This window comes from Marmota flaviventris, chromosome 6 (assembly GCF_047511675.1).
Source record: "Marmota flaviventris isolate mMarFla1 chromosome 6, mMarFla1.hap1, whole genome shotgun sequence".
Classification (NCBI taxonomy): domain Eukaryota; kingdom Metazoa; phylum Chordata; class Mammalia; order Rodentia; family Sciuridae; genus Marmota; species Marmota flaviventris.
The window spans coordinates 87,597,182-87,618,794 of NC_092503.1; the positions used below are offsets into that span (position 1 = coordinate 87,597,182).

The following is a 21,613-nucleotide window of genomic DNA, read 5'->3' on the forward strand; positions in this document are numbered from 1 at the left end:
CAATGATGCTAAAAAGACATTATCCTGAAAAGAATTATTAAATATAATGAAAAGGAAAGGTGAAAGTAAACAAACAGATCTGTTAACCTACTTTAAAAACAATCTTTAACAGCTGTTTACCTAATTTAAATTAAACCATTTAAATCACGTGAATAAAAATAATAATAATTCGGATCCATTTTTTCATGAGCGCTCCTCATATAAGAAATATGGACATACGCACATACAGACATACAACACAAAACACAAGAGTGTACACAAACGTACAACACATAAGAAAATAGTAAAGGCCTTGTAGCTTTACCTAGGTGAAATCTCCATTGCAATGTTTAAAAACTCCACAGTCAAAAAATAAAACTGATCAGAAAAACATTAACCTAGGTTTGTATGAGCTCAAAAAATAAAAATAGAACCTTATGATGTGGAAAAATGCAATAATAAAATAGCTATTGAAAAAAGCATCCTGGTTAATCACTGTCGCAGATGTAAGAATGGCCAAGCTGGAGTTCTGGATATCAGCTGTTATGGATTTGAGTCAAATCATCTTCTTTTCGATCTGTAGAGACTGTTTTAGTTAATCTCTCTGGAATCCAAATGGGCTGCTGTTCTCCCTGTGGAAAAACACAAACAGACCCCCGACTCCAGACAATCACTGGGTCAGGACCTTTCCATTGTCCTGTTAGAATATCTTTCCAAAGTACTTTAGGCTTATGTACATTTTTTGGATACATATGTCTTTCTGCAGCACTAAGTCCTGATGAATCCAAATTTAAAAAGTTTAGAGTAAAAAGCGTTATTTTAAGTTTATCTTTGGGGGATATATACCCCTTTCCAATTCCCTCTTTTTGCTTTAATAAGTATGTTTTAATAGTTTGATGAGCTCTTTCAACTATGCCTTGTCCCTGTGGATTGTATGGGATTCCTGTTATATGAGTAATACCAAATGATGAGCAAAATTGTTTAAAAGAGGTAGAGGTATAGCCAGGACCATTATCAGTTTTTAACTGTTTAGGAACGCCCACAGTGGCAAAATTTTGTAAGCAATGAGCTATAACATCTATAGTTTTTTCTCCGGCATGAAGGGAGCCCATCAAAAATCCAGAAGAAGTATCGACTGTAACGTGTAAATATTTTAATTTTCCAAATTCTGGCAAGTGTGTGACGTCCATCTGCCAAATATGGTTAGGTATCAGTCCTCTAGGATTGACTCCAAGATTAACTTGTGGTAAAAATGTCACACAATTTTGACATTGTTTTATTATATGTCTGGCTTGTTCCTTAGTTATTTTAAAACGCTTTTGTAAAGTATTAGCATTAACATGAAACCTTTTATGAAAATTTGTAGCTTCTTCAAATGTAGAGAAAATATGTATGTCATGTGTAGTTTTATCTGCTAAATCATTGCCTAAACTAAGGGCTCCAGGCAATCCTGTATGTGCCCTAATATGTCCTATGAAGAATGGATCTTTTCTGTCCCAGATTAGACTTTGTATAGTGGAAAACAAAGAGAAAACAGTAGAAGAAGGGGAAATCCTACCAGCATCTTCAAGAGATACTATAGCATTAACTACATACTGACTATCAGAAAATAAATTAAATACAGAATCTTTAAACATCAAAAAAGCTTGTAAAACTGCATTAAGCTCTACCTTTTGAGCTGATTGTTTGGGTACTAAAAATGTAGAAGTTTGATCTGGAGTAACTACTGCTGCTGTACCATTATTAGACCCATCAGTGAATATATTTGGAGCATTCATGATAGGTGTTTTTCTTGTCATTTTAGGAAAAACTACAGGATGCTTAGACCAAAAATACAACAAAGGATTAGATGGTAAATGATTATCAAATGAAATATTAGATTTACACATGATTATTGCCCAAGTATTTAACTCATTAGCTAACTCATCAATTTGATCCATGGTATATGGAGTAATAATTTTATTGGGAGAAATTCCAAACACTCCCTTCGCTGCTTTTATTCCTTTGAGTATTAATTGTCCTACAGCCTCAGGATACCTAGTAAGAATAGTGTTAGGAGAATAAGATAAATGTATCCATAATAATGGACCTTCTTGCCAAAATACTCCTGTAGGAATATTTTTTGTTGGTAGTACAATAAATAATAAAAGCAAACTTATATCAATTCTATCCAAATGCATATTTTCCATATATGTTTCAATAATTTTTAATGCCTTTCTTGCTTTAGGAGTTAACATGCGGGGTGAATTTGGATCTGATGGACCTTTTAGAATATCAAATAAAGGTCCCAACTCTCCTGTTGGTATACCTAGATAAGGCCTTATCCAATTTATGTCTCCCAATAACTTTTGAAAGTCGTTAAGTGATTTGAGTTGATCTACTCGTATTTGAATTTTTGGTGGACGGACCATGGTTGAGGATAATAGAACTCCTAAATAATTAATTGGAAAATTTAATTGTACTTTATCTATTGCTATCTCTAGATTATAATTTTTTAATAAGTTTGTAAGTGTGGCATAACATTCCAGCAATATGTTTTTATCTTTATGTGCCAATAATACATCATCCATATAGTGAAATATTTGTAGTTCAGGATTTTGATTTCTAAGTGGCTGGATTGCTTTGTTAACATATATTTGGCACATAGTTGGACTGTTAGCCATCCCTTGAGGGAGTACTTTCCATTCATATCTCTGATCAGGACCTTCATGATTTAATGCAGGGATAGTAAATGCAAAACGTGGACTATCCTCGGGATGAATTGGAATTGAAAAAAAACAATCTTTAATATCTATAGCTAAAACATGCCAGGTTTTTGGCAAAGCAGACAATTGAGGAATCCCTGATTGAGCAGGTCCCATAATAACCATCTCATTATTAATGGCTCTTAAATCTTGCAATAATCTCCATTTACCAGATTTCTTTTTGATGACAAAAATGGGAGTATTATGGGGAGATATGGAAGGTTGTATATGTCCTTCCGCTAATTGTTGTTTGACCAGATCATGGGCTACTTGTGTCTTTTCTTTAGTCAGGGGCCACTGAGGAACCCACACTGGTCTTTCTGATTTCCAAGTAATTTTGATTGTCTCAGTGGCCCTTTCTGAAAATCCAACCCATGTCTGTCTGTTCCTTGATCTATTTGTACTGGTGCTGCTATACCTTGCCCTTGTTTTCCTAATCTTTTTTTTTCCTAAAGCCTTGTCTAGCCCTAGTGGGCGCATTAGGATTGATGTTATTTGTTAACGTCAAACCTAATTGATCTAGGACATCTCGTCCCCATAAATTTATAGGAAGATGATCCAATACATATGGCTGTATAGTTCCTTCACATCCTTCAGGATCCTTCCAATCTAATATCATAGAACTTCTATGGGGATTAGTCGCCACTCCTAGGCCTCGAAGCGTTTGAGTGGCTTGTTGTAATGGCCAATGTTTTGGCCATTGTTGACGAGATATGATGCTAAGGTCAGCTCCTGTGTCCAGTAGCCCATTAAACTCATGACCTTGAATATTTAGTTTTAGCATTGGGCGAGAATCTAAATTTAAAGACAACATAGCCCAATCTACACCTGTGGAGCCTAATCCCCTGGAACCTCTTTCTACACTATGACTAGGAAATTTATTATGTAGGCTGGGTATTATTAACAACTGTGCTATTCTATCTCCAGGTGAAATTACTGATATACCTCTTGGAGAACTAGCTATAATTTTTATTTCACCTACATAATCGGGATCAATTACCCCAGGACTTATCATAAGTCCTTTTAATGTAGATGAACTACGTCCCAGTAATAAGCCTACTGTTCCTTGGGGAAAAGGTCCTTTTACTCCTGTGGGAATGATTTGAACTCCCATCTCTGGAGTTAATACTGCTCTGGCAGAGGCGCAGATGTCCAACCCTGCGCTCCCTCGGGTTTGTCTGATGAGGGATTTAATGGACAATGTGTCCTGGGCACTACCCTGATGGTGTTTCTGGGATCCTCCACTGCCCCGTATATTTGTGGTTGTGGGCCCCGGAGCATTGGGCCCCCCTGTCCGTTTTTTGGCAATGGAGCCTGATGCCTTTCTCCACGATATCTTGGATAAATACCTGGTCTTTGTCCATTTTTTGATAAGGGAGTACCTTCTATGGTGGTTTGAGAACGGCATTCATTAGCCCAATGTCTCCCTCTACGGCATCGTGGGCAAATACCCGGTATTCTATTCCTTTGATACCTACTTTTGTTAAACCCTCCTCCTATGGGGCAATTCCTTTTAAAATGTCCTGTTTGTTCACAATCATAGCATGTTTTTGGCCTGGCATCTAAAGCCTGTTGTACTGCAGCTGCCAAGACTTGCCCTTGTTCATTAATATCTCTACATAATTTAATATATGTGTTTAAATCTTCATGTCTCCATGGTCTAATAACCTCTCTGCAGCAACGATTTGCTTGGTCATAAGCCAGTTGTTTTATTAATGGCATTGCTTGTTCTGTATCCCCAAAAATTTTGGCAGCCGTTTGAATTAGCCTATCTACAAAGTCAGCGTAAGGTTCATTAGCTCTCTGTATTACCTTAGATAGCTGACCTTGTAAATCTCCATGTCCTTGTAAAGTCTTCCATGCCCTAACTGCGTCTGCAGCAATTTGTGCATATATAGCAGGATCATATTCAATTTGTTGCCGTTGACCCTCATAAGGTCCTTTTCCTAACAACATATCTAGATTTCTTTGAGGGTAACCGGCTGCTGCATTTCGCCTAGCTGTCTCCGTGCAAAATTCCTCATTGGCAACCTTCCATAACAAATATTGTCCTCCATTTAGTACAGATTTACACATGCTAGCCCAATCTGCTGGCGTCATGTCCAAGTTAGTAATGGACTCAACCATGCTTACCGTGAAGGGAGCTTGGGGACCATAGGTTGTTACAGCCTCCTTTAACTGCTTCACTGTTTTAAAATCTAATGCACGGTGAATTCGCTGCCCTCCTGCCTGTTCAAGTACAGGGCATGCTAATCTTTGAGGTCCTGTCTCAGGATCTCATTTATCAACTACGGGGTTTGAGGGCCACTCAGCTGTCTCCATCGGTGGGGCTGTTGGTTGAATTACGCCCTCTTGTGATAAAACGGAGTTAGTAACAGCCTCCTGTTGTGGCCTTTTTCCTAACAACCCCTTTTCCTTTAAATTTTCTTCCTCTGTCTGACTAGCTCGAGAGACCTTCTCTTTTGTTTGATCTAAAATGTCTTTCTCCATGGTCTGAACCTCTAACAATTTACTTAACATCTTTTTGGTTTGTTTTTTACTTATTTCTAATCTACTATAAAGATAACGCAACCCAATAAGATAGCACAAAACAAAGCCGAAACTGAATGAAACAAAAACGGAATAAAAAATCATTGTATCAATTTTCTCTTCCTCAGGGCCGACAAACTTCAAACCTTTAGTCAACCATTTTTTCCAGTTTGCCTGAGAAATTTCTAGGGATAGGCAGCTTGAAACAAAAACAAGATAAATCAAAACAATAACATTGTTTTTTGAATTGGTCACCCATTCTTTCGCTCTTCCTCAGGGGCAAGCAATTTCACTTACCCCGTACGAGCCGCCAAATGCCGCAGTCTGGCTGGGCTCAAATGCCGCAGTCTGGCTGGGCTCAAATGCCGCAGTCTGGCTGGGCACACAATCACGAGCCACCACACAGCTTGTAGATTCAAACAGCAACTCTTTATTCCCGAACTCACACCAGCCGTCTACAAACACGTTCTGGGGAAATCCACGTTCTCTGCCCAAATCCACGTTCTCTGCCCAAATCCAAATCCACTGGGCTTCTATCTCCCAAAATATACTGTCTGAATCCTGTGAGAACTCAGGGGAACTCAGGCAGCAGGATACGCCCTATTCCCAGCAGGAATAATCTTAAACCTTAAACCTGGAACCTAAACTGGGAACGCCCTAAACACGATTATCTTAAAACCGGGAACACCCTAATCTGCCTTGGTCCTTGAGCAAGGTCACCTACATTCAATGTCGCTGCAACATGTCAGCAACATGGGGTACGCTGGCAAGGAAATTGTCATACCTACTTGGCTAATGGCTCCCAGCAGTGCTCAAATATTATTTCCAAGCCCAAAGTTTCTTTCCCAAGTGAGAACAATTGAACACATCTCAGAATCTGGTAATCATGTGCCAAGTGTTGAGAAAGCCTCTTTCATGAACAGGACTCTGGTCTTGAATTTCTACAACAGTATATGCCAACCTACTGCCTGGATTGATGCTCTTGAATCCATTCTGATTAACAGGGTGTAGACTGAGTTAAAAGGGGCCACACACAGTACACAGTAGGTCCACTGAGTAGAAAGCCCCAGCGGTTGGCCAAGTTCTACCTCAGATTCTTGCAACAGCAGCCTTTGAGGGGTGGAGGTCATGACACCTCTCCCACCTCAGCTTCATATCTGTCCAATTAAGATCCACATTCTCCTAACTATAAAAATCTGTAATTTCTCTTCCTGTGTCTGGACATTGAAACAGATAAAATTAGGGAAAATGCTTGAATTAAATCTAGATTTTTATTTTCTAAAGAAATTAAACATATTTACTTTCTACTCAAGTCAAAGTTTATTTCATATTTCATTCATAGTACATATGTGGCATTCTGAGGGATAAAGAGCTGCCAAAGACAATCATCTAAGATCTGAAATGACCCCATTTTAATGTCATGCAATGAAAATACCTGCAGTTTAGAAATGTGAAAGTTGAATATTTATTTAGCATGTCATCTGTCTGGCTCTGATTATAAGAAAACAATGGCAATTAGGCCGTGTGTTCAAAGAATCAGTCACATACATTCTTAAATAGTGTTAACTTTTAAGTGGCTTTAATTTAAAAATTAAAGTTTATTGCCTTCAGTAAGAGTCCAACTGATACTATCCTGAAATAAATAGGTCTCCTGATTGATTAAAAGACTGAACCTCTGTCTTATATTCCAGCTATTCTCTTAGTAGACAAGGAATCATTAAAAAATATATATTATATATGTGTGTATATATATATAAACACATAGTGAAGGAAAGTAATGAATGGCTGTTTGGTACATTACATTCACAAGTGATGGAAATTTTTTATAAATATCAGTATGTCTCAATTCTATAACTGATAGCTTTTTTGGTAAAAATTACATTAAAATTACAAGTGAAACTTACTACACTTGCTTCAATCTATAAATCTGATTAACATAGATTAGATTGGTTTCCATTAATATAAATGTTCTACAATTCCTCTTATGACAAAACATCGCATTATTTTCTAGAATACCTGCAACTAACTATGATCAAGTGTCTGAAATATGTCCCTGGGGTTTCACACCTTCTCTAATCTTTCCAAGAACTCTCAAAGTAGATATTATTACCAATGAGAGCCCAGAGACTCAGAGAATTTACATGGCCTGCCCAAAGCCACACAGTCTGTTAAAAGTAATGATGTTGCCATGTGTACCCAAGTCCATCTGACTTCAAAGTCTGTTCTATCCCCATTAAACAAAATGTCTTTGCCCTTACTTCACACCCCACCCTCAGCTCCGGGTTTTTTCTTGAACTTTCTTACACCGTTAAATCATCCACTTAAAGATGTCAAACAATCTCATTGTGCAAGGATTGCTGTCAGATCTCATTTGACTCACCTTGCCTACCATTTTTCCTGTTTACTCTTTCTCTAGCCTCTTCCTTTTCCAAAGCTGAGAGTAGATTAAATCAGCTACTTCAACTTCAGTAAAAATATACCATATGCCACTTGGAAACAGAATATTTTTATATTTCTGGGTAGTGTTTAATCTGCAACAGGGTTATAAAAAATAGAAAGATACTAATAGAGACAAATCAATAAACTTGGTCTCACTAAGTCAAGTCAAATCCATGCTGGCTCTCTAATCTGACTCTTTAGTATCCTACTTTAAAATGCTGTTCCAATTAATCCTACATATTCATGGGGATAATCCCAAAAGCAAGATAATCCTCATGTGTGTTCCCTTTAATAGGCTGACGACTCAGCCACCACTACCAAAACCTAAATTCACTCACAGGAACCAACTGCCCATCAGCACTTTCATCCAGGTTGGGATGTCCTTCCACTCCTGCAACACCAGCAAGCCTGCTTTGCATGCACTTGAGCCTTAAAATAACGGAAATGTTGTAAATCTTTTTTTTTCCATATTCTCTCCCTTATTAAATTTTACATTCTTGTAGAAATGCAAGCTCAGTCCTGCATTTCTCACTATTCTGAGAAATTCCATTTTCTCCAGATTTTAAATTGCCTTCAGATACTCACTGTGTGCAGAAAAGAAAACCCTTCTATCTTCTGCTACCAGAATGTTTCCATTCTTCCTCTATGACAATAATTGTTTTTGTGTGTTCCTTTTTCTACTAAGCAATTCATCCAAAAGTTTTCAGTTAAAACCTTGCTCAATCACCACTATGGCTACTTTTTTTTCTATCAGTTTCTCAATTATGCCCAATGTGAACTTACTCTCTTTGCACAATTCACCCTTAGCTCTCTCATCTTCTATTTTCCTGCCTGGATAGGTCAATGTACTTGAACCAAAATGTCCTGCTTTTCCTCTTTTCTGTCCCCATTGTCCTGAGATTCCCAGAGCAACCTCTCCTCTTTGAGCTCACAACTGCATTTTTCTTAATCAAAAACTTGACTTCCTAAAACATTAGCCTGCTTAATGAAGAAAAAAAAGCCATCTCCATTAGTTATTCACTGTCATTAATCTATATAAAATATACCTTAAAAATCTGCATGGAAAAGTTAAAAAAGAAAACAATTAACACCTGAGTATATTTATACGTTTTCTGTCTTATAAAACCTCACAATACAAATAACTTCATATGTAAATAAGATTTCACCCTTTGCAATAAAATATTTATTTCAGAGGATAAAGGAAATAATGTTAACCTTCTATGTTAATCATAAAAATGTTTAATCACAGGAAAACAGCAAGTCATTTTTTTTCCAGCTCTAAAAATATTTTAATCATGCAAAATCAACATAATGGACTCTAGAACAATGCTAAAATGTTACCTAAGATGAATTGGCTTTTATTAGCTTTACAGGATGTATATTTGGCAATAGTTATTAAAAATAATTACTCTAAAGGAATTCTAAATATATTATTTTAGAAACAATATTTTAAAATACAGCAGTAAGCAACAGAAACTATTGCTCTTTATACATTTTTGGCATAACACTGCCATACAGTTACAGAATTATAAAATAAGTATTTTATAGTACCATACAGATCCAGAAACTGGTTACAACTTCTACCACATACACATGGTATTGGTACTAACAAACATGCATAGCATTCTGTAGTTCACACTGCAGTTGAATACAGAGCACAGAGAAGGCCCAGTGGCCACTGGATAATCAGAGCTTATGTGACAAGTAAAACACTTCTTTGTAAGAATCATATCCGGTTTCCTAAATATTCAAAATATAAAGGACACGATAGTTTCCAACTTTAAGTAGTGACTACACTTAGCCAGACTGATCGTCTTAGATAATACAAAAGATAAGACAATATCCTACTTGGGAAACAGGTAAAAGCCCTTTTTAAGAAAAGGGGGGGGGGGAAGTTGTCAGAGGACCTAAGGTTTTGCTCTCACTTGCTTCTCTGAATGGTAATGCCCCACGATCACTGTGCTGGCAGCTCTTGACCATGTGGGAAACAGTACTTCTTTAACAACCCACCTGTCACTGAGTCCTTCTCCTGCTCTGCAGCCTGTCCCTCAATTAAACTTCTAGTTGGTAAAACCACTGACTGTTGGTACACATAGACAAAGGAATTAAACTTGGTATCTGATCATTGATTAAATCCATCAGTCTAAGGGAAGATTCCAACATGGAGTAGGCAAAATTTGTGGTTTAAGTGAGTATACTGACAGATCTATTTCCACATCAATCCCTGATCTCCTTGGCACAAATAGTTCAGAGATGATTCTCAGAGCAAATCCCACCACTGACCTTCTTTAGACCATTCCTCACTTACTTCCAATAATACGGACACTTGTACAAATTTATAATTTGTGGTCTTTATTTCTGTGGTTTCTTATTACTGTTTCTAATTTTTTGTTTCATTAGTTTTCTTTTTTTCCACATGAAACTAAATCTGTTAGCACTGGAGAAAACAAAACAATTGACCAATGAGTGCAAAAGTTGAACATTTCTTGGACCTAAACTTATATGTAACTAATCTCCTAATGAATAGAAACTGCTACACAAACTCCTTTAAAATTTAAAAAATGAAAATATGATAAATATCATAATTTAAATATTTTTCTTAAGGTGTTCTGATTTACAAAAAAAGATCTTTTAGCATAACATGTGAGCATTATTACCTTTTCTTTTAATCATTTTATTAAAAGTTTTTGTATGTTACTCTGAAAGAGCAAACCAAATTTTTATTAAAGGTTGGGGGGGGGGTGCATGCAGGGTTGGCATTTTAATGCTTCCTAAGATAATTATAAAGAGTCACAATTTATATAGCAGATCCTAATTACTCACAATTTTGTAAACAACTACAAAGTGGTGGCAAATAAATTACAGCAGATATTTTGTCAAAACTGATACCCATTAAAATTGTGTGTGGAGTGCAAAGCAGCCTATCCTCCCCAGAGGTCAGAAATCATAGGGCTCAACATGCTCATGATCCAGAAGATGCCCTGAGGACCCAGCAGGTCAATGAAGAGGGTAAAACCCAGTGCAGACTCCATTTCCCCAAAGTATCTGCTGGGGTCTTAGTCACCTCTCCCTCTCTGACCTCCACCTCTAGCCAAGGTTTGGGCCATAATACAAAAAAATTAATAAGAGTCTCCAACATGAAGACTTTGATCCAGGAAAACAACATATTAAGTAGTTATTTCCCACAAATAACTAAAACAAAAAACTTCACAACAAAATAGGAAAAGTTGATGACACAGAACACTTTCTCTAATCTAGGAAGAAAAAAAAAGAACAGGGCTTTAAAAAATGTATAAGATTATAGCATAAGTTTTTCAAATTAATTTTAGGTTCCTACAAACATCTACTGAGATTAAAGTTTTAATGACTTCTCTTATATAACACCATTTTCTGCATCCATCTGAATCTAAGAACAAGAAAGAAGTAAAACACAGATAAATATTACTTGTAGTAACTAAGGAATGGTTAAAGTGAAAATTAGAGCATGTAGCAAAGAAAAAGCATGAACACATGAAACAATACAGGTTAATCTTTCTTCCTCGAAACTCTTGTCAAACATCACATAGACTGTGGTGAGTACACTTTTTTATGAACTTATGCTCTTATTCCAAATGACAATTTCTCCAAAATGATAAAGCACCAAAGTAAATTTCATTAAAATAACTGATGTGATATACATGGTTTGAATAGTTCCTTATGACAAGATTTTACAATGGAGTAAAAGTGTAAACATTGGAATGAAAACCATTTACATTCATTAAGGCACATCTGGACACCTCCAGGCATTCATAACTATAAGATTATTAATTTCAGTAGTAAGAGATTTCTACAGTTTGTCCCTGAACACAATCTGCTGGGTGGGTTGGATAACTAGAACAAGGCAGAAGGCAGGGCAGGACTCACTGTCACCCTAGAGATTGCCCACACAAATCTGTTCCTGTAATGAGCCACACAGAACTCAATACTGAAAGAAGTCAGGGGACAGACACAATTCCTAAGTCCAACATTTCCTCAGATCATCTTTCACTACAACTGCACCTGCATTTAAATGACCCTAACATGTCTAATTCCTGCCTTATATTGAACGCACATGCAAAGAGAAAGTGGAATTTTCTAATGGAAAACAAAATAGAAATCCTGAAAACATTTCTGTAACAAGGGATCTACTTACCTCAAAGGACATTAAAGACTTGTAGATGTCATTAAATTAAAGTAAGCAACATCTTTCTGTTCCTGGTTTACATAACAGAGATTTTAGAAAAACCTCTAATACAGTTTCTTAAAAAATAAATGTTTGACTTAGTTACTCAGTGGATTATAAACTCAGCCATAACTCTATTGACTTGGGACATTTAGCATTAAAACAATTAATCAAATATTCTCTTATTCATCAATCTAACCAAATTTTGACAATTTGATATGGTTTATTTTACCAAAATGATGTTTTAAAGACTAACTCAGAGATATATTATACTGTTTTTCCTTTTTCATCATACTTTCACTCAGGTTAAAGTATAAAAGCTAGAAGCAGAATAGGTAATTTTATGACAAAATATGAAACATAATGACTATAACAGGTTTTATGCCATTTTTATGCTTATATTTTTAATACTTAGCAAAAAATACCAGAACTTCCCTAAGAACTCCTGAGTTGTAAATTTTATTTTCTCTTTGAAGCTGGGAAAAAAAGTACTCTCAAAATCTAAAACAAAACTCTACAATATAATTTTTAAAGTGACAACTGACTTGATTTAGAGAAAGCAGATATATCTTCATTTCTTTTATGATTCTTTTGAATTTTTTATGAGATTGAGAATGATAATGTATAATGGTGCAATAATCTTAATGTTAGAAACTTCTCTACTGTACAGAAATATATCTTATATATCACTTTACAGTATTTCAAAATAATTTCACATATTTTATCTCCTTTGATATATGAAAGCACAAAATATTAGAAATATACTAGACTAAACAAGCAATATAACATCTATTTGCCATGAAATTCAAGTTACTATTTTATTAATAGCCAATATTAACTATCCTTGCAGCCTGTAGTACAACAATAAAGACTATATTTGCAAATATACAATAATGTTTCTAGCTATTTGGCCATGCTTCACTGAATTTTCTATAACAGCTTCTCTGTAAATTTCTGCAAGCACATGGTAGTTTTTAAAAATACAAAACAGAAGTTAAACCCAGGGGGCAGTTTCATATCTAAGACACACATAAACACATATCTATAGATCTTATTTTAAAAAACCATTAAATATACAAAGTATTCTTAATATAAAAAGTTCTAGACATTTAATTTTTATCTGCAAAAGGAATGTCATCCCTACTTATCCACTTAATAATTCTCTCATTAGTTATTTACAGATTAAATGTAGGAAACTATAGTCACATATGAATATACATTTAAAAAACACATGATGGAAAAAGGCCACTATTTTGGGTGGAAGCCAGGAAGTTCTCCCCTTGATACTAAGTATTCTCAAATAAAGTAGCACAATGTAACAAAATCCCTCATAAAGAATAATATTTTAAAAATTAAACTGTTAAATGAAATGTTTTTCTTCTGAGGGCTTTAATATGCTGTAATTTCTAAGTAGTTCAGATTATATTCATTTATTTTAGTATCTGGTAATGGTAACTGTTAAAATATTAACAGTTACTTATCTATTAACAGTTACTAACATTTAATATTAAACATATGTGACCGGATTAGTATCTGTAACTGTTAAAAATATTAGAAGTTAAATTAAAATATTAAAAGTATTAATAGATACCAGATACTAATCTGGTCACATGTTTAATATTAAGCATTTAGAAAGCAGTCTGAAAGTGTCTATACACTGTCTATACACAACTAGTAAGATATTTTGAATTAAATTAATATTATTCCTATAATTCAGCCTAATTTGACAATTCACTCTTATCCACTAAACTCTGTGGAACTGTTTATTAAGATCTACAGGGACACTGCTGTGACAAGCACCATGTCAGAGGATCCATGTATTTCCTGCGTGTAAAAAGAAAAAAAAAAAAAAATGGAAATAACACACTTAAACTGTTATCTCAAATTCTTAGTACTTCAATTTGACATGTTATAGGAACTAAAAATGATAAGGTATTCTATATTCTACATATTGAAACATGAAATAAAACATGAGTGCTACTAAGACTTTCATGAAAAAAATCAAGATTAAGCAAGTGGGGTGTTTTTGCATAAATTTCAAAGCAATAAAATCATATTTCTAAAAACATACTATCAGTGTGATTATTTTCTAGAAATCCACTGCTTAAAGTGTGGATCAATAAATATAACAGAAGACGATATGATGGGATATGAAATAGGCCATATAAAAAAATCCTCCAGGGGACTAAAGTAAATAGAACTTTTCTTAAAAGTGAAAGAGAGATTAAAAAAAAAAAAAAGTCAATTTATTTCTAAGTGATATAATGTGAAAATGTTTATATATTCATTGCTTTTTCCATATTTGTGTATATGTTTTGAAGTTCTCATCACAGTGTTTCTGATTATTTTCTGATTTTAATAGTAATTAGTATAATATTATTGGAAATAAAATTGTTTTCAGTAAGTATTAGTAATAAATTAAGTTCTTACTAGAACTGAATATATGAAATTTCAAACTATTCTCGATTTGAAAGTTTGATAAATTAAAGATGCAAAACTATATATATATATATATATATATGTATATATTAAAAGATACACTGTAGAATAAACAACATAGTAATTTAATAATCCACATATCACTGAGATATATTAATGAGTTAAGAGATATGCCTATTGATAGTGCAAGAGGCATGCCTTTTAAAAATGAATAATTTCCTTTTTTCCTTTTTTAATTCTTCAGTCATCTGCATCCAGAATCAACCACCAAATTTATGTGGAACAGCCATTTAAGTAAAGTTCTTTTTTGGACTTTTGCACCAAAATTTGTTTTTAAGCACTTAATACAGAAAATATTTTTATTATTATTTTAAAGAATACTCTGAAATCATACAGTTAAAAGTTGCCCTCTGTTCCATTTAGATGTCAAGAAGATGATTATCCTAATTTATACTATAAATACACTTGGTAGCTGACAAAGATGGCGGCTCAACGGCGAGAGAGGGAGAAAGAAGACAGCAGGACTGACAGATTAGCTGGGGAGGTCAGAGCTCCCCCAGGACCTCCATTTCACTTATCAGAATCTAAAAATAAACACATTGAAGCATTAGGATCAAAGAATTCAAAATATTTTCTGAATATATCTGGAAAAACTAAACTTTTTCTTCCTACTTCAAAAATTAATCTAAAAATCAGGTAAAAGTATGGAGACACAATGAAAATGTTGTCTTGATTTTTTTTCATGGAATCTGTAGTCTCTTGAAAGAACATATTTGACATGCATATCAAATACTACATGATTATTTCTAGATACCTTGAAAATAAGTTTAAAGTAATTGTTATATACAGAATTTGAAAACTCACATCCTAAAACCATTACAGAATATATTCATTTATTAGATGTGGTCTTAAATCCTCTCATTAAATATCCAATTCATTGTTATCCAAAATAAACAAATAACAACAAAATGCTTACAAGAGAAAACACAAACAGGTGGCTAACAGTGGAAACATGACATCATCTCTGTTCTTTAGGATAAATTAGACAGTAGCTTTTTCCTCCCTTAACCTAAACTGGCTTTTGATTTTCTCATAATTCACTGTAATAGTACCTCATCATGGCAACTGGTATTTCCAGGATTTTCACAGTCTTTGTTATGATTTTCGCCCTCTTCTTCTTTTTCAGAAGGAGATGAACTCTCCTTTCTTTCTGTTGGAGTAGTAACTGTTTTCTCAGATTGAGCATTTGAATTTTCAGTATCACTGTCCTCTGTGTTTTCTGGTTTGGCAGCTTCATTGTTGGGCTCTGGGCTGGGCCTGTCTGTCTCTTCCCCAGACTCTTTTGGTGCCACTTTTTTTTCTTCAGCTGTTTTGCTATTTAAATGAACAGCTGAAGAGGAAGTTTTGGAGTCCTTGGATTTTTTGTGCATAGACGTTTGACTGTTATGACTAGAGGCAGGAGGGGCCGGCATTTTCTGAGCTTTGCTTCCCTCTGATTGTTCTTTTTTAGGTGGTCCCCAGATAAAATTCTCTGAAGGCGTGTAATGTTTCTGGGCAAACCGCAGGAGCTTTCTCCTTTCTCTTCTATCTCTAATTGTATAAACAAAATACTCCAGAGCACTCTGCTTAATATTGGGAATAGTATTTTCCACAAGAGCTTCATGAAGAATAAATTTTACAAGAGGAGATTTAAAACTTTCATATCCAAGCTCACCAAGGCTTTTGAGAATACGGGTGATTCTTAAATAGTTGTGCTGGGACCTGGAAGAGAGGATTGCATAAAATGAGGTGGATGGTGGGAACTAAGGGGAAGAAAGCAGGAGAATACAAACTATTGGGAAAACATTTTTTTATGGAAGTGTAAGACAAGGAAATATGCCTTGTAATGATTTTCTTAAATATTGATAAAAAGAATAAGATTTTATGAAAACTTTACACCTCAATGTAATCTCAATCTATGTGAAACTCAAATGTATAAAACAAACTCTGCCCTTTTAGCTCTTTGTATTGGAAAAATATTTAGATTTAAATTTATGCCCCCTGGTATTAAATTGTTTATTTATTAAATTCACCAAGGACTGAGGACAAGTGGTTTAAAAGAGCATTTACAGGAGCTACCACAACCAGCCATAGCATAGTACCATATCATTATATGAAGGGTGAGTACAGTACAATAAAATATTTTGAGAAAACAAGAAAGACCATGTTCACATAATATTTTTATAGTATATTATTAAAACTGTTCTGTTTATTTATTAGTTGTTGTTATTATTAATCCCTTACCATGCCTAATTTACAAACTAAACTATATCAAAGGCATGTATGTATAAGAATAAACCATAGTATACATAGAATTCTACACCTTCCATGGTTTCAGGCATCCACTGGGGGCTTGGAACCTATACCATGTGGATAAGGGGTAACTTCTGTGGCTGCAACACTACCAATGATGTATAGTACTCATCAAAGGTAGCTAGGGTTGAACATAAAAACATTATCTAAAAGCTGAATGGTGTTATTAATAGTGTCAACTAAACAGCAAAATCCACCACGTAAGTCAAATTCACAAGGAAAGCAGCAAAAACCGTTCTACCTGGCTAGAACAATTCTGACAAAGGATGCAAAAATGACTTATTTAACAGAGCATCATTTAACAGTTGCCTCAGAGTCAGTCATACTCTGGCTCTGTCACTTAGCAGCTATGTGAAATCATGATGACTCTCTTAGTCTCAGTATCTTCATCTATAAAATGGGGAAAACATCCCACAACTTGCTGGACTTTTGTAAAAATCAAGATCAAGTGAATTTATAGATATACAGGACATGAAAAACTCAACAAATATTGGATACTGTTTAACATTATTATTCTTATCATTATATCTAAAGATTTGTTATTGAGAACCACCAAATTTGTACCTGTTCCAAATTAATAACCTAATTCTCTTCCATCCTGGTCACTCTCACCTCCTCTTACACTATCAGAAAAATTTAAATCTCATTTCTGTGGGCCTTCATTCCAAAGATGCAATCTTTCCCCAAATTACACTAACATCTTTCTTCTCTATCTCAAAACTAAGGCCATTATTGGATTAATGCTTTCCCAGTGTGTTTTTTCACTATTCGTACTCTACTTCCACAAATTCATTCAGCTCAATCCTTGCCTTACACAGGCCAGACCAAAGCCTAAAGGAGTCTTCAGCTACACATATTAATCATGTGTGTCATCAACAGCTCAGGTATGTATTATCCAACATTCCCACACAACCAGAACCAGCACTTAAATTTCTTACTTTCTGAAACCTGTTTTATAGCTCAGACACTTCCCTTTTTACAAAGTTCTGTCCTAGCTTCCAAAAGTACTCAGAGTCTTCACTTAGGAATAACTAGGAAATTATTTGAGAATGGTAGAGAAGGATATTGACAAATAATTTTAGGTATGGAAGGGGGTTTTCCCATGGCCTTATATTTTAATGAAAGAATGTGGACAAAACAAAATCTTAATGATTCAGGCTAACCATACACTGGAAAAGACAAGTGTAACAACAATTTTTAACATCTCTATCCTTCTGGATGTTTACCAAGTATTATACTAAGTATTGTTATACTAAGTAGTGTCTTTACATCCAACTCTTTGAAGCCTAAAGGGCAAAAAATAGCACAGATATGTTTTAGTTTTATGAATTTGTATTTTTTCATAGTTAAGAAATAAGAGTGTTTGGAGACAGTACAATCTGGGTGAAGTTAAGACAATGTGTCACCAATGGTAGAATTGACTTAATTGTTACATTTGTATGGAGTTTGTGTATTTGAACAACTTAGTGAGAAAACTCTTGAGTAACATCTGCTTCACATGTCTATGAAAAATTGATATATGGAAAGGTGAAAGAATGTTTACAAGAGATGCTATGTGACAAAATGAATATGTATTTGCAACCAGCTCAATTTCATACAATTAATCTTCAATGAATGGTCAAGTTAAAATATCTGTACACATTTATCTTTATCTACATATTCTCCAATTAATATATTTACAGTATAAAAGGACAAAAACTTGGGTTGAAGAAAATGATGATCAGGGATTTGAAATAAAATTACGGAAGAGAACAATTGGGTGTTTCAGTATGATTTGATGTAAGTGTCACAATGAATGAGAGGAGAGTGGCTAAAACCCACTAGTGTTACAAGCAGTCTTGAGGATGTACAACACATAGAAAAGCAATTGGGCTTCAACAGACGTAAAGGCAATAAACAGTCGGACATGGCCAGGAAACTAGATAGGTGAAGAGAGAACACACAAAAAGCAAGAACCAGAAAATAGGAAAGTTAGAAGGGATTTCTGGGCCTAACATATGTCCCAGTATGGCTCAGTAATCTAAGCTGATTACAAATAAAATCATAATTACATCTTAGTGGTTGGTATATATCTCTGTACTCTCATGACTGGAAGTATTTCACTTCTTTTAAAATGGTCACTTGTTTAGTCCATGTTATTTCATTTCTTTTGATTCAGTAATTTTCCTTTGCTTAGCTACTATAAGTATACTGAGTTCTTTGCCTACTCTAGAAAACTTAAGATGCCATACAGATTAAACCACATATACACTGTGACATTTAAGAATAAATGAGAAAAGGACCCAACAGAAGAAGAAGATGGAATAGACATTTTCATATCATCCCACATGATTTGTTCAAATCTAGTCGACAAAATTTTTGGCAACTAAACCAGAGAGGAAATGTTTTCTGGCAGATTCTAAGACAGTTAATCCAGAACTGGAAAGGCAAAGAGAGACAATACACAGTAGAGGAAAGGTAGCTAGATGGAGCAGATTGAGAAGGACTGTTAATTCAGACTCCCCTCCCCTGACTCAAGACAGGAGATCTTTCAGCTAAAGCCTTCAGAAAGGGCCCTGTTTATAGCTATAAATCAGAGGATCTGACAATAAAACCCAAGGAGGATTTGAGTCTGAAAACCACATTTTGTTCATGATTTATTCATTCAACAAAAATTTACTAAATAAGATTGCTATTCTGACCAAAACCAAGTTGAAAAGAAGAAGCTTTGAAGTGCTATATGTGAGTACACAAAAAATGTGGCCCTATCCGACCCTTTCTAAAGGCTTACTTCAACCATCCTTCCTAACAATAGGCTACTAGCATACAGCTTTCTTTGACAGCGTGACCTAAGTGCTTAGAAACTTTGTCCAGAGATACTTACCTGCACTGCTCAGGTAGAGATCACACACACACACACACACACACACACACACACATCAAAACTTAATTTGAGTTATGAGTTAAGGGATTAGCTAATCAGAATCATAATCTTTATGCACATATCCTCAGTATTTTCATACAAGTTACCATTTTAATAGTGTTGATAATAACTAAAAAGGAAAAAGAAGGCTCAACTTTTTTATACCCATTTTACCAACGCAAGACAAAAGTCCTAGAAGACAAATCATTTACATAACTGATGCCAAAATTCACATTGTTCTGACCAAAGAATTACTTTGAATTACTTAAGTTTGTTCTCTTTTTTTCCTCTTAGTACTTGCCCAGTTAGCTAATTATAATGTGCTAAAAAGTGTTTTAAAACTGTTGGTTTTATAGTCCAGCTCTTATAAGTTACTCTATAATTAAAAGAAAAAAAAAAAAGCCAGTTTGCGTATGAAGAAAATATTTTAAAAAATAAGCTTTTGGTTATAAGTATTGATGGAAGATATAAATATCCAAGCAAAACAAAATAGCAGAACATATCCAAATAAGCTATGTTACATTTTTCTTTGTAGGTTTTGGGGGTTAGTAGCTAAAACATATGTTTTTGATTTTACCTAAATAGTAAAGATAATTATAATATCTCCTCTGTTTTAGTAAAAGGCACAGGTACATCTCATTTCTATATAATGATTGCTATACACCATAGGCTTAAATCATGAATTTAATCTAAGAAGCATCAAGCTTGAAGGTGTTAGAAATTGACTGTGACCCAAGAAGCCCAGTAGAAGGAAAACAGAAGATTGCATGTAAACAATAACCATAAATTCCAAATACTGTGGTGGGAAGAGGGTAAGAAGCTCATTTGGCCACACGTGGGAACTTCAGCAAGAAACAGCTCTGAAGCTAAACTGCTGTGTTTCTACTTGGAATTTAGTTCTTTTTCATTATTGTTTTATTTTAGAATATTGAACAAAGAATAAAATGCATTTCAGAGTGAATTTTGAACATAAATTATTGGCCCAACTGCTAGCTATTCCTATGTTCCACAGAGAACTCTGACTACAGGAAAATACCATTTATTTATCACAAGGGCTTTACTTACTCATTCAGATGCTGAAATCTTTCCTGCCAGTTAACAGCCCGAGCAACATTTCCATTTTTATCAATCAGTTTTATTCCAAAAAATTCTAGCATCATTTTATAAGCCAGGAGGAATCTTCTAATTGCTTCTTTTGTTTTTTTGAATTCCTAATAAGAAAAATGGAAAAAAGGGTCAGCTGACATGACTTAGTAGCTACCAGGAAAATAAAATGACACTATTATTTGGCCACTTTACATAAAATGAAATGAGTCTGCATTACCTCAATTTCATATGTAGTTAGCTCTTTAGCATAAAAGTTCAAGCCTTGTTCTCTCAGGGGAAAAAGCCTATTTTTAAAAAAAAAATACAATTTTTTCTATTAACATTGTCTGTAAAGCATACATAATTAAATAGGACATGGTTCAAGATAGATAAAATGTAACTGACCATTGAATGTAAGTGTGGTTGTGCTCCAGCTTTTCATAATCTCCTTTCCATTTATTTAAAACTTCTTCAATGTAAACACCTAAACGGTAAATATTTAGAAAATGAAAGAGAGGATTAAAACACTGCAAAGGCATTTTAAGATTTGAATTACCTGAGTTTTATATTAAAACTTTTTAAAATTTAAAAATAGTACACAAGAATAATGTTTTTTTAAAGAAGAATATCCTATCCATATACTCAGTTATAAGCACAAAAAAATTAATAGTATTCAAATCACAGAACATTCTATTTGGCAATGTACTCTACAGTAGAGGTTGGCAAACCCTGGCCTGCCAGCTCTTTTATAAATAAAGTTTTATCAGAACACAGCTACAAAGATTAATTTATGTATTATCTATGGTTGCTTTTATATTATAATAGCAAAGTTGAGTAGCTGGCAACAGAGACTTGCTAATATACAAATATTTACTACCTGCCCTGTAAGAAAAAATTCTCAGTATTCTCCCATTTTCCTAAGGAAATTGTGCAATTTGCTGC

At 34.4% G+C, this 21,613-nt stretch overlaps 1 protein-coding gene across 7 annotated transcripts in view; it reads right to left on the reverse strand.

The window, feature by feature from the left end:
* Ogfrl1 (opioid growth factor receptor like 1) overlaps positions 1-21,613 on the reverse strand; it is a 63,404-nt gene that overhangs the window by 35,162 nt on the left and 6,629 nt on the right. For 4 of the 7 annotated variants that reach the window (XR_004618684.2, XR_004618683.2, XR_004618685.2 and 1 more), the window contains exons 4-7: positions 21,077-21,155; positions 20,910-20,976; positions 20,651-20,796; positions 15,444-16,092 (exon numbers count right to left, since the gene is read on the reverse strand). Coding sequence is in view for 4 of the 7 variants with exons in the window: in XM_027928076.3 (XP_027783877.2) it covers positions 15,444-16,092; positions 20,651-20,796; positions 20,910-20,976; positions 21,077-21,155 (941 nt within the window). In the remaining 3 variants the exon portion in view is untranslated. Of the gene's footprint in view, positions 1-11,323; positions 14,916-15,202; positions 16,093-20,650; positions 20,797-20,909; positions 20,977-21,076; positions 21,156-21,613 lie in introns of those variants that run through there. The other 3 variants (XM_071613263.1, XM_071613262.1, XM_027928075.2) reach the window with 2 other exon arrangements.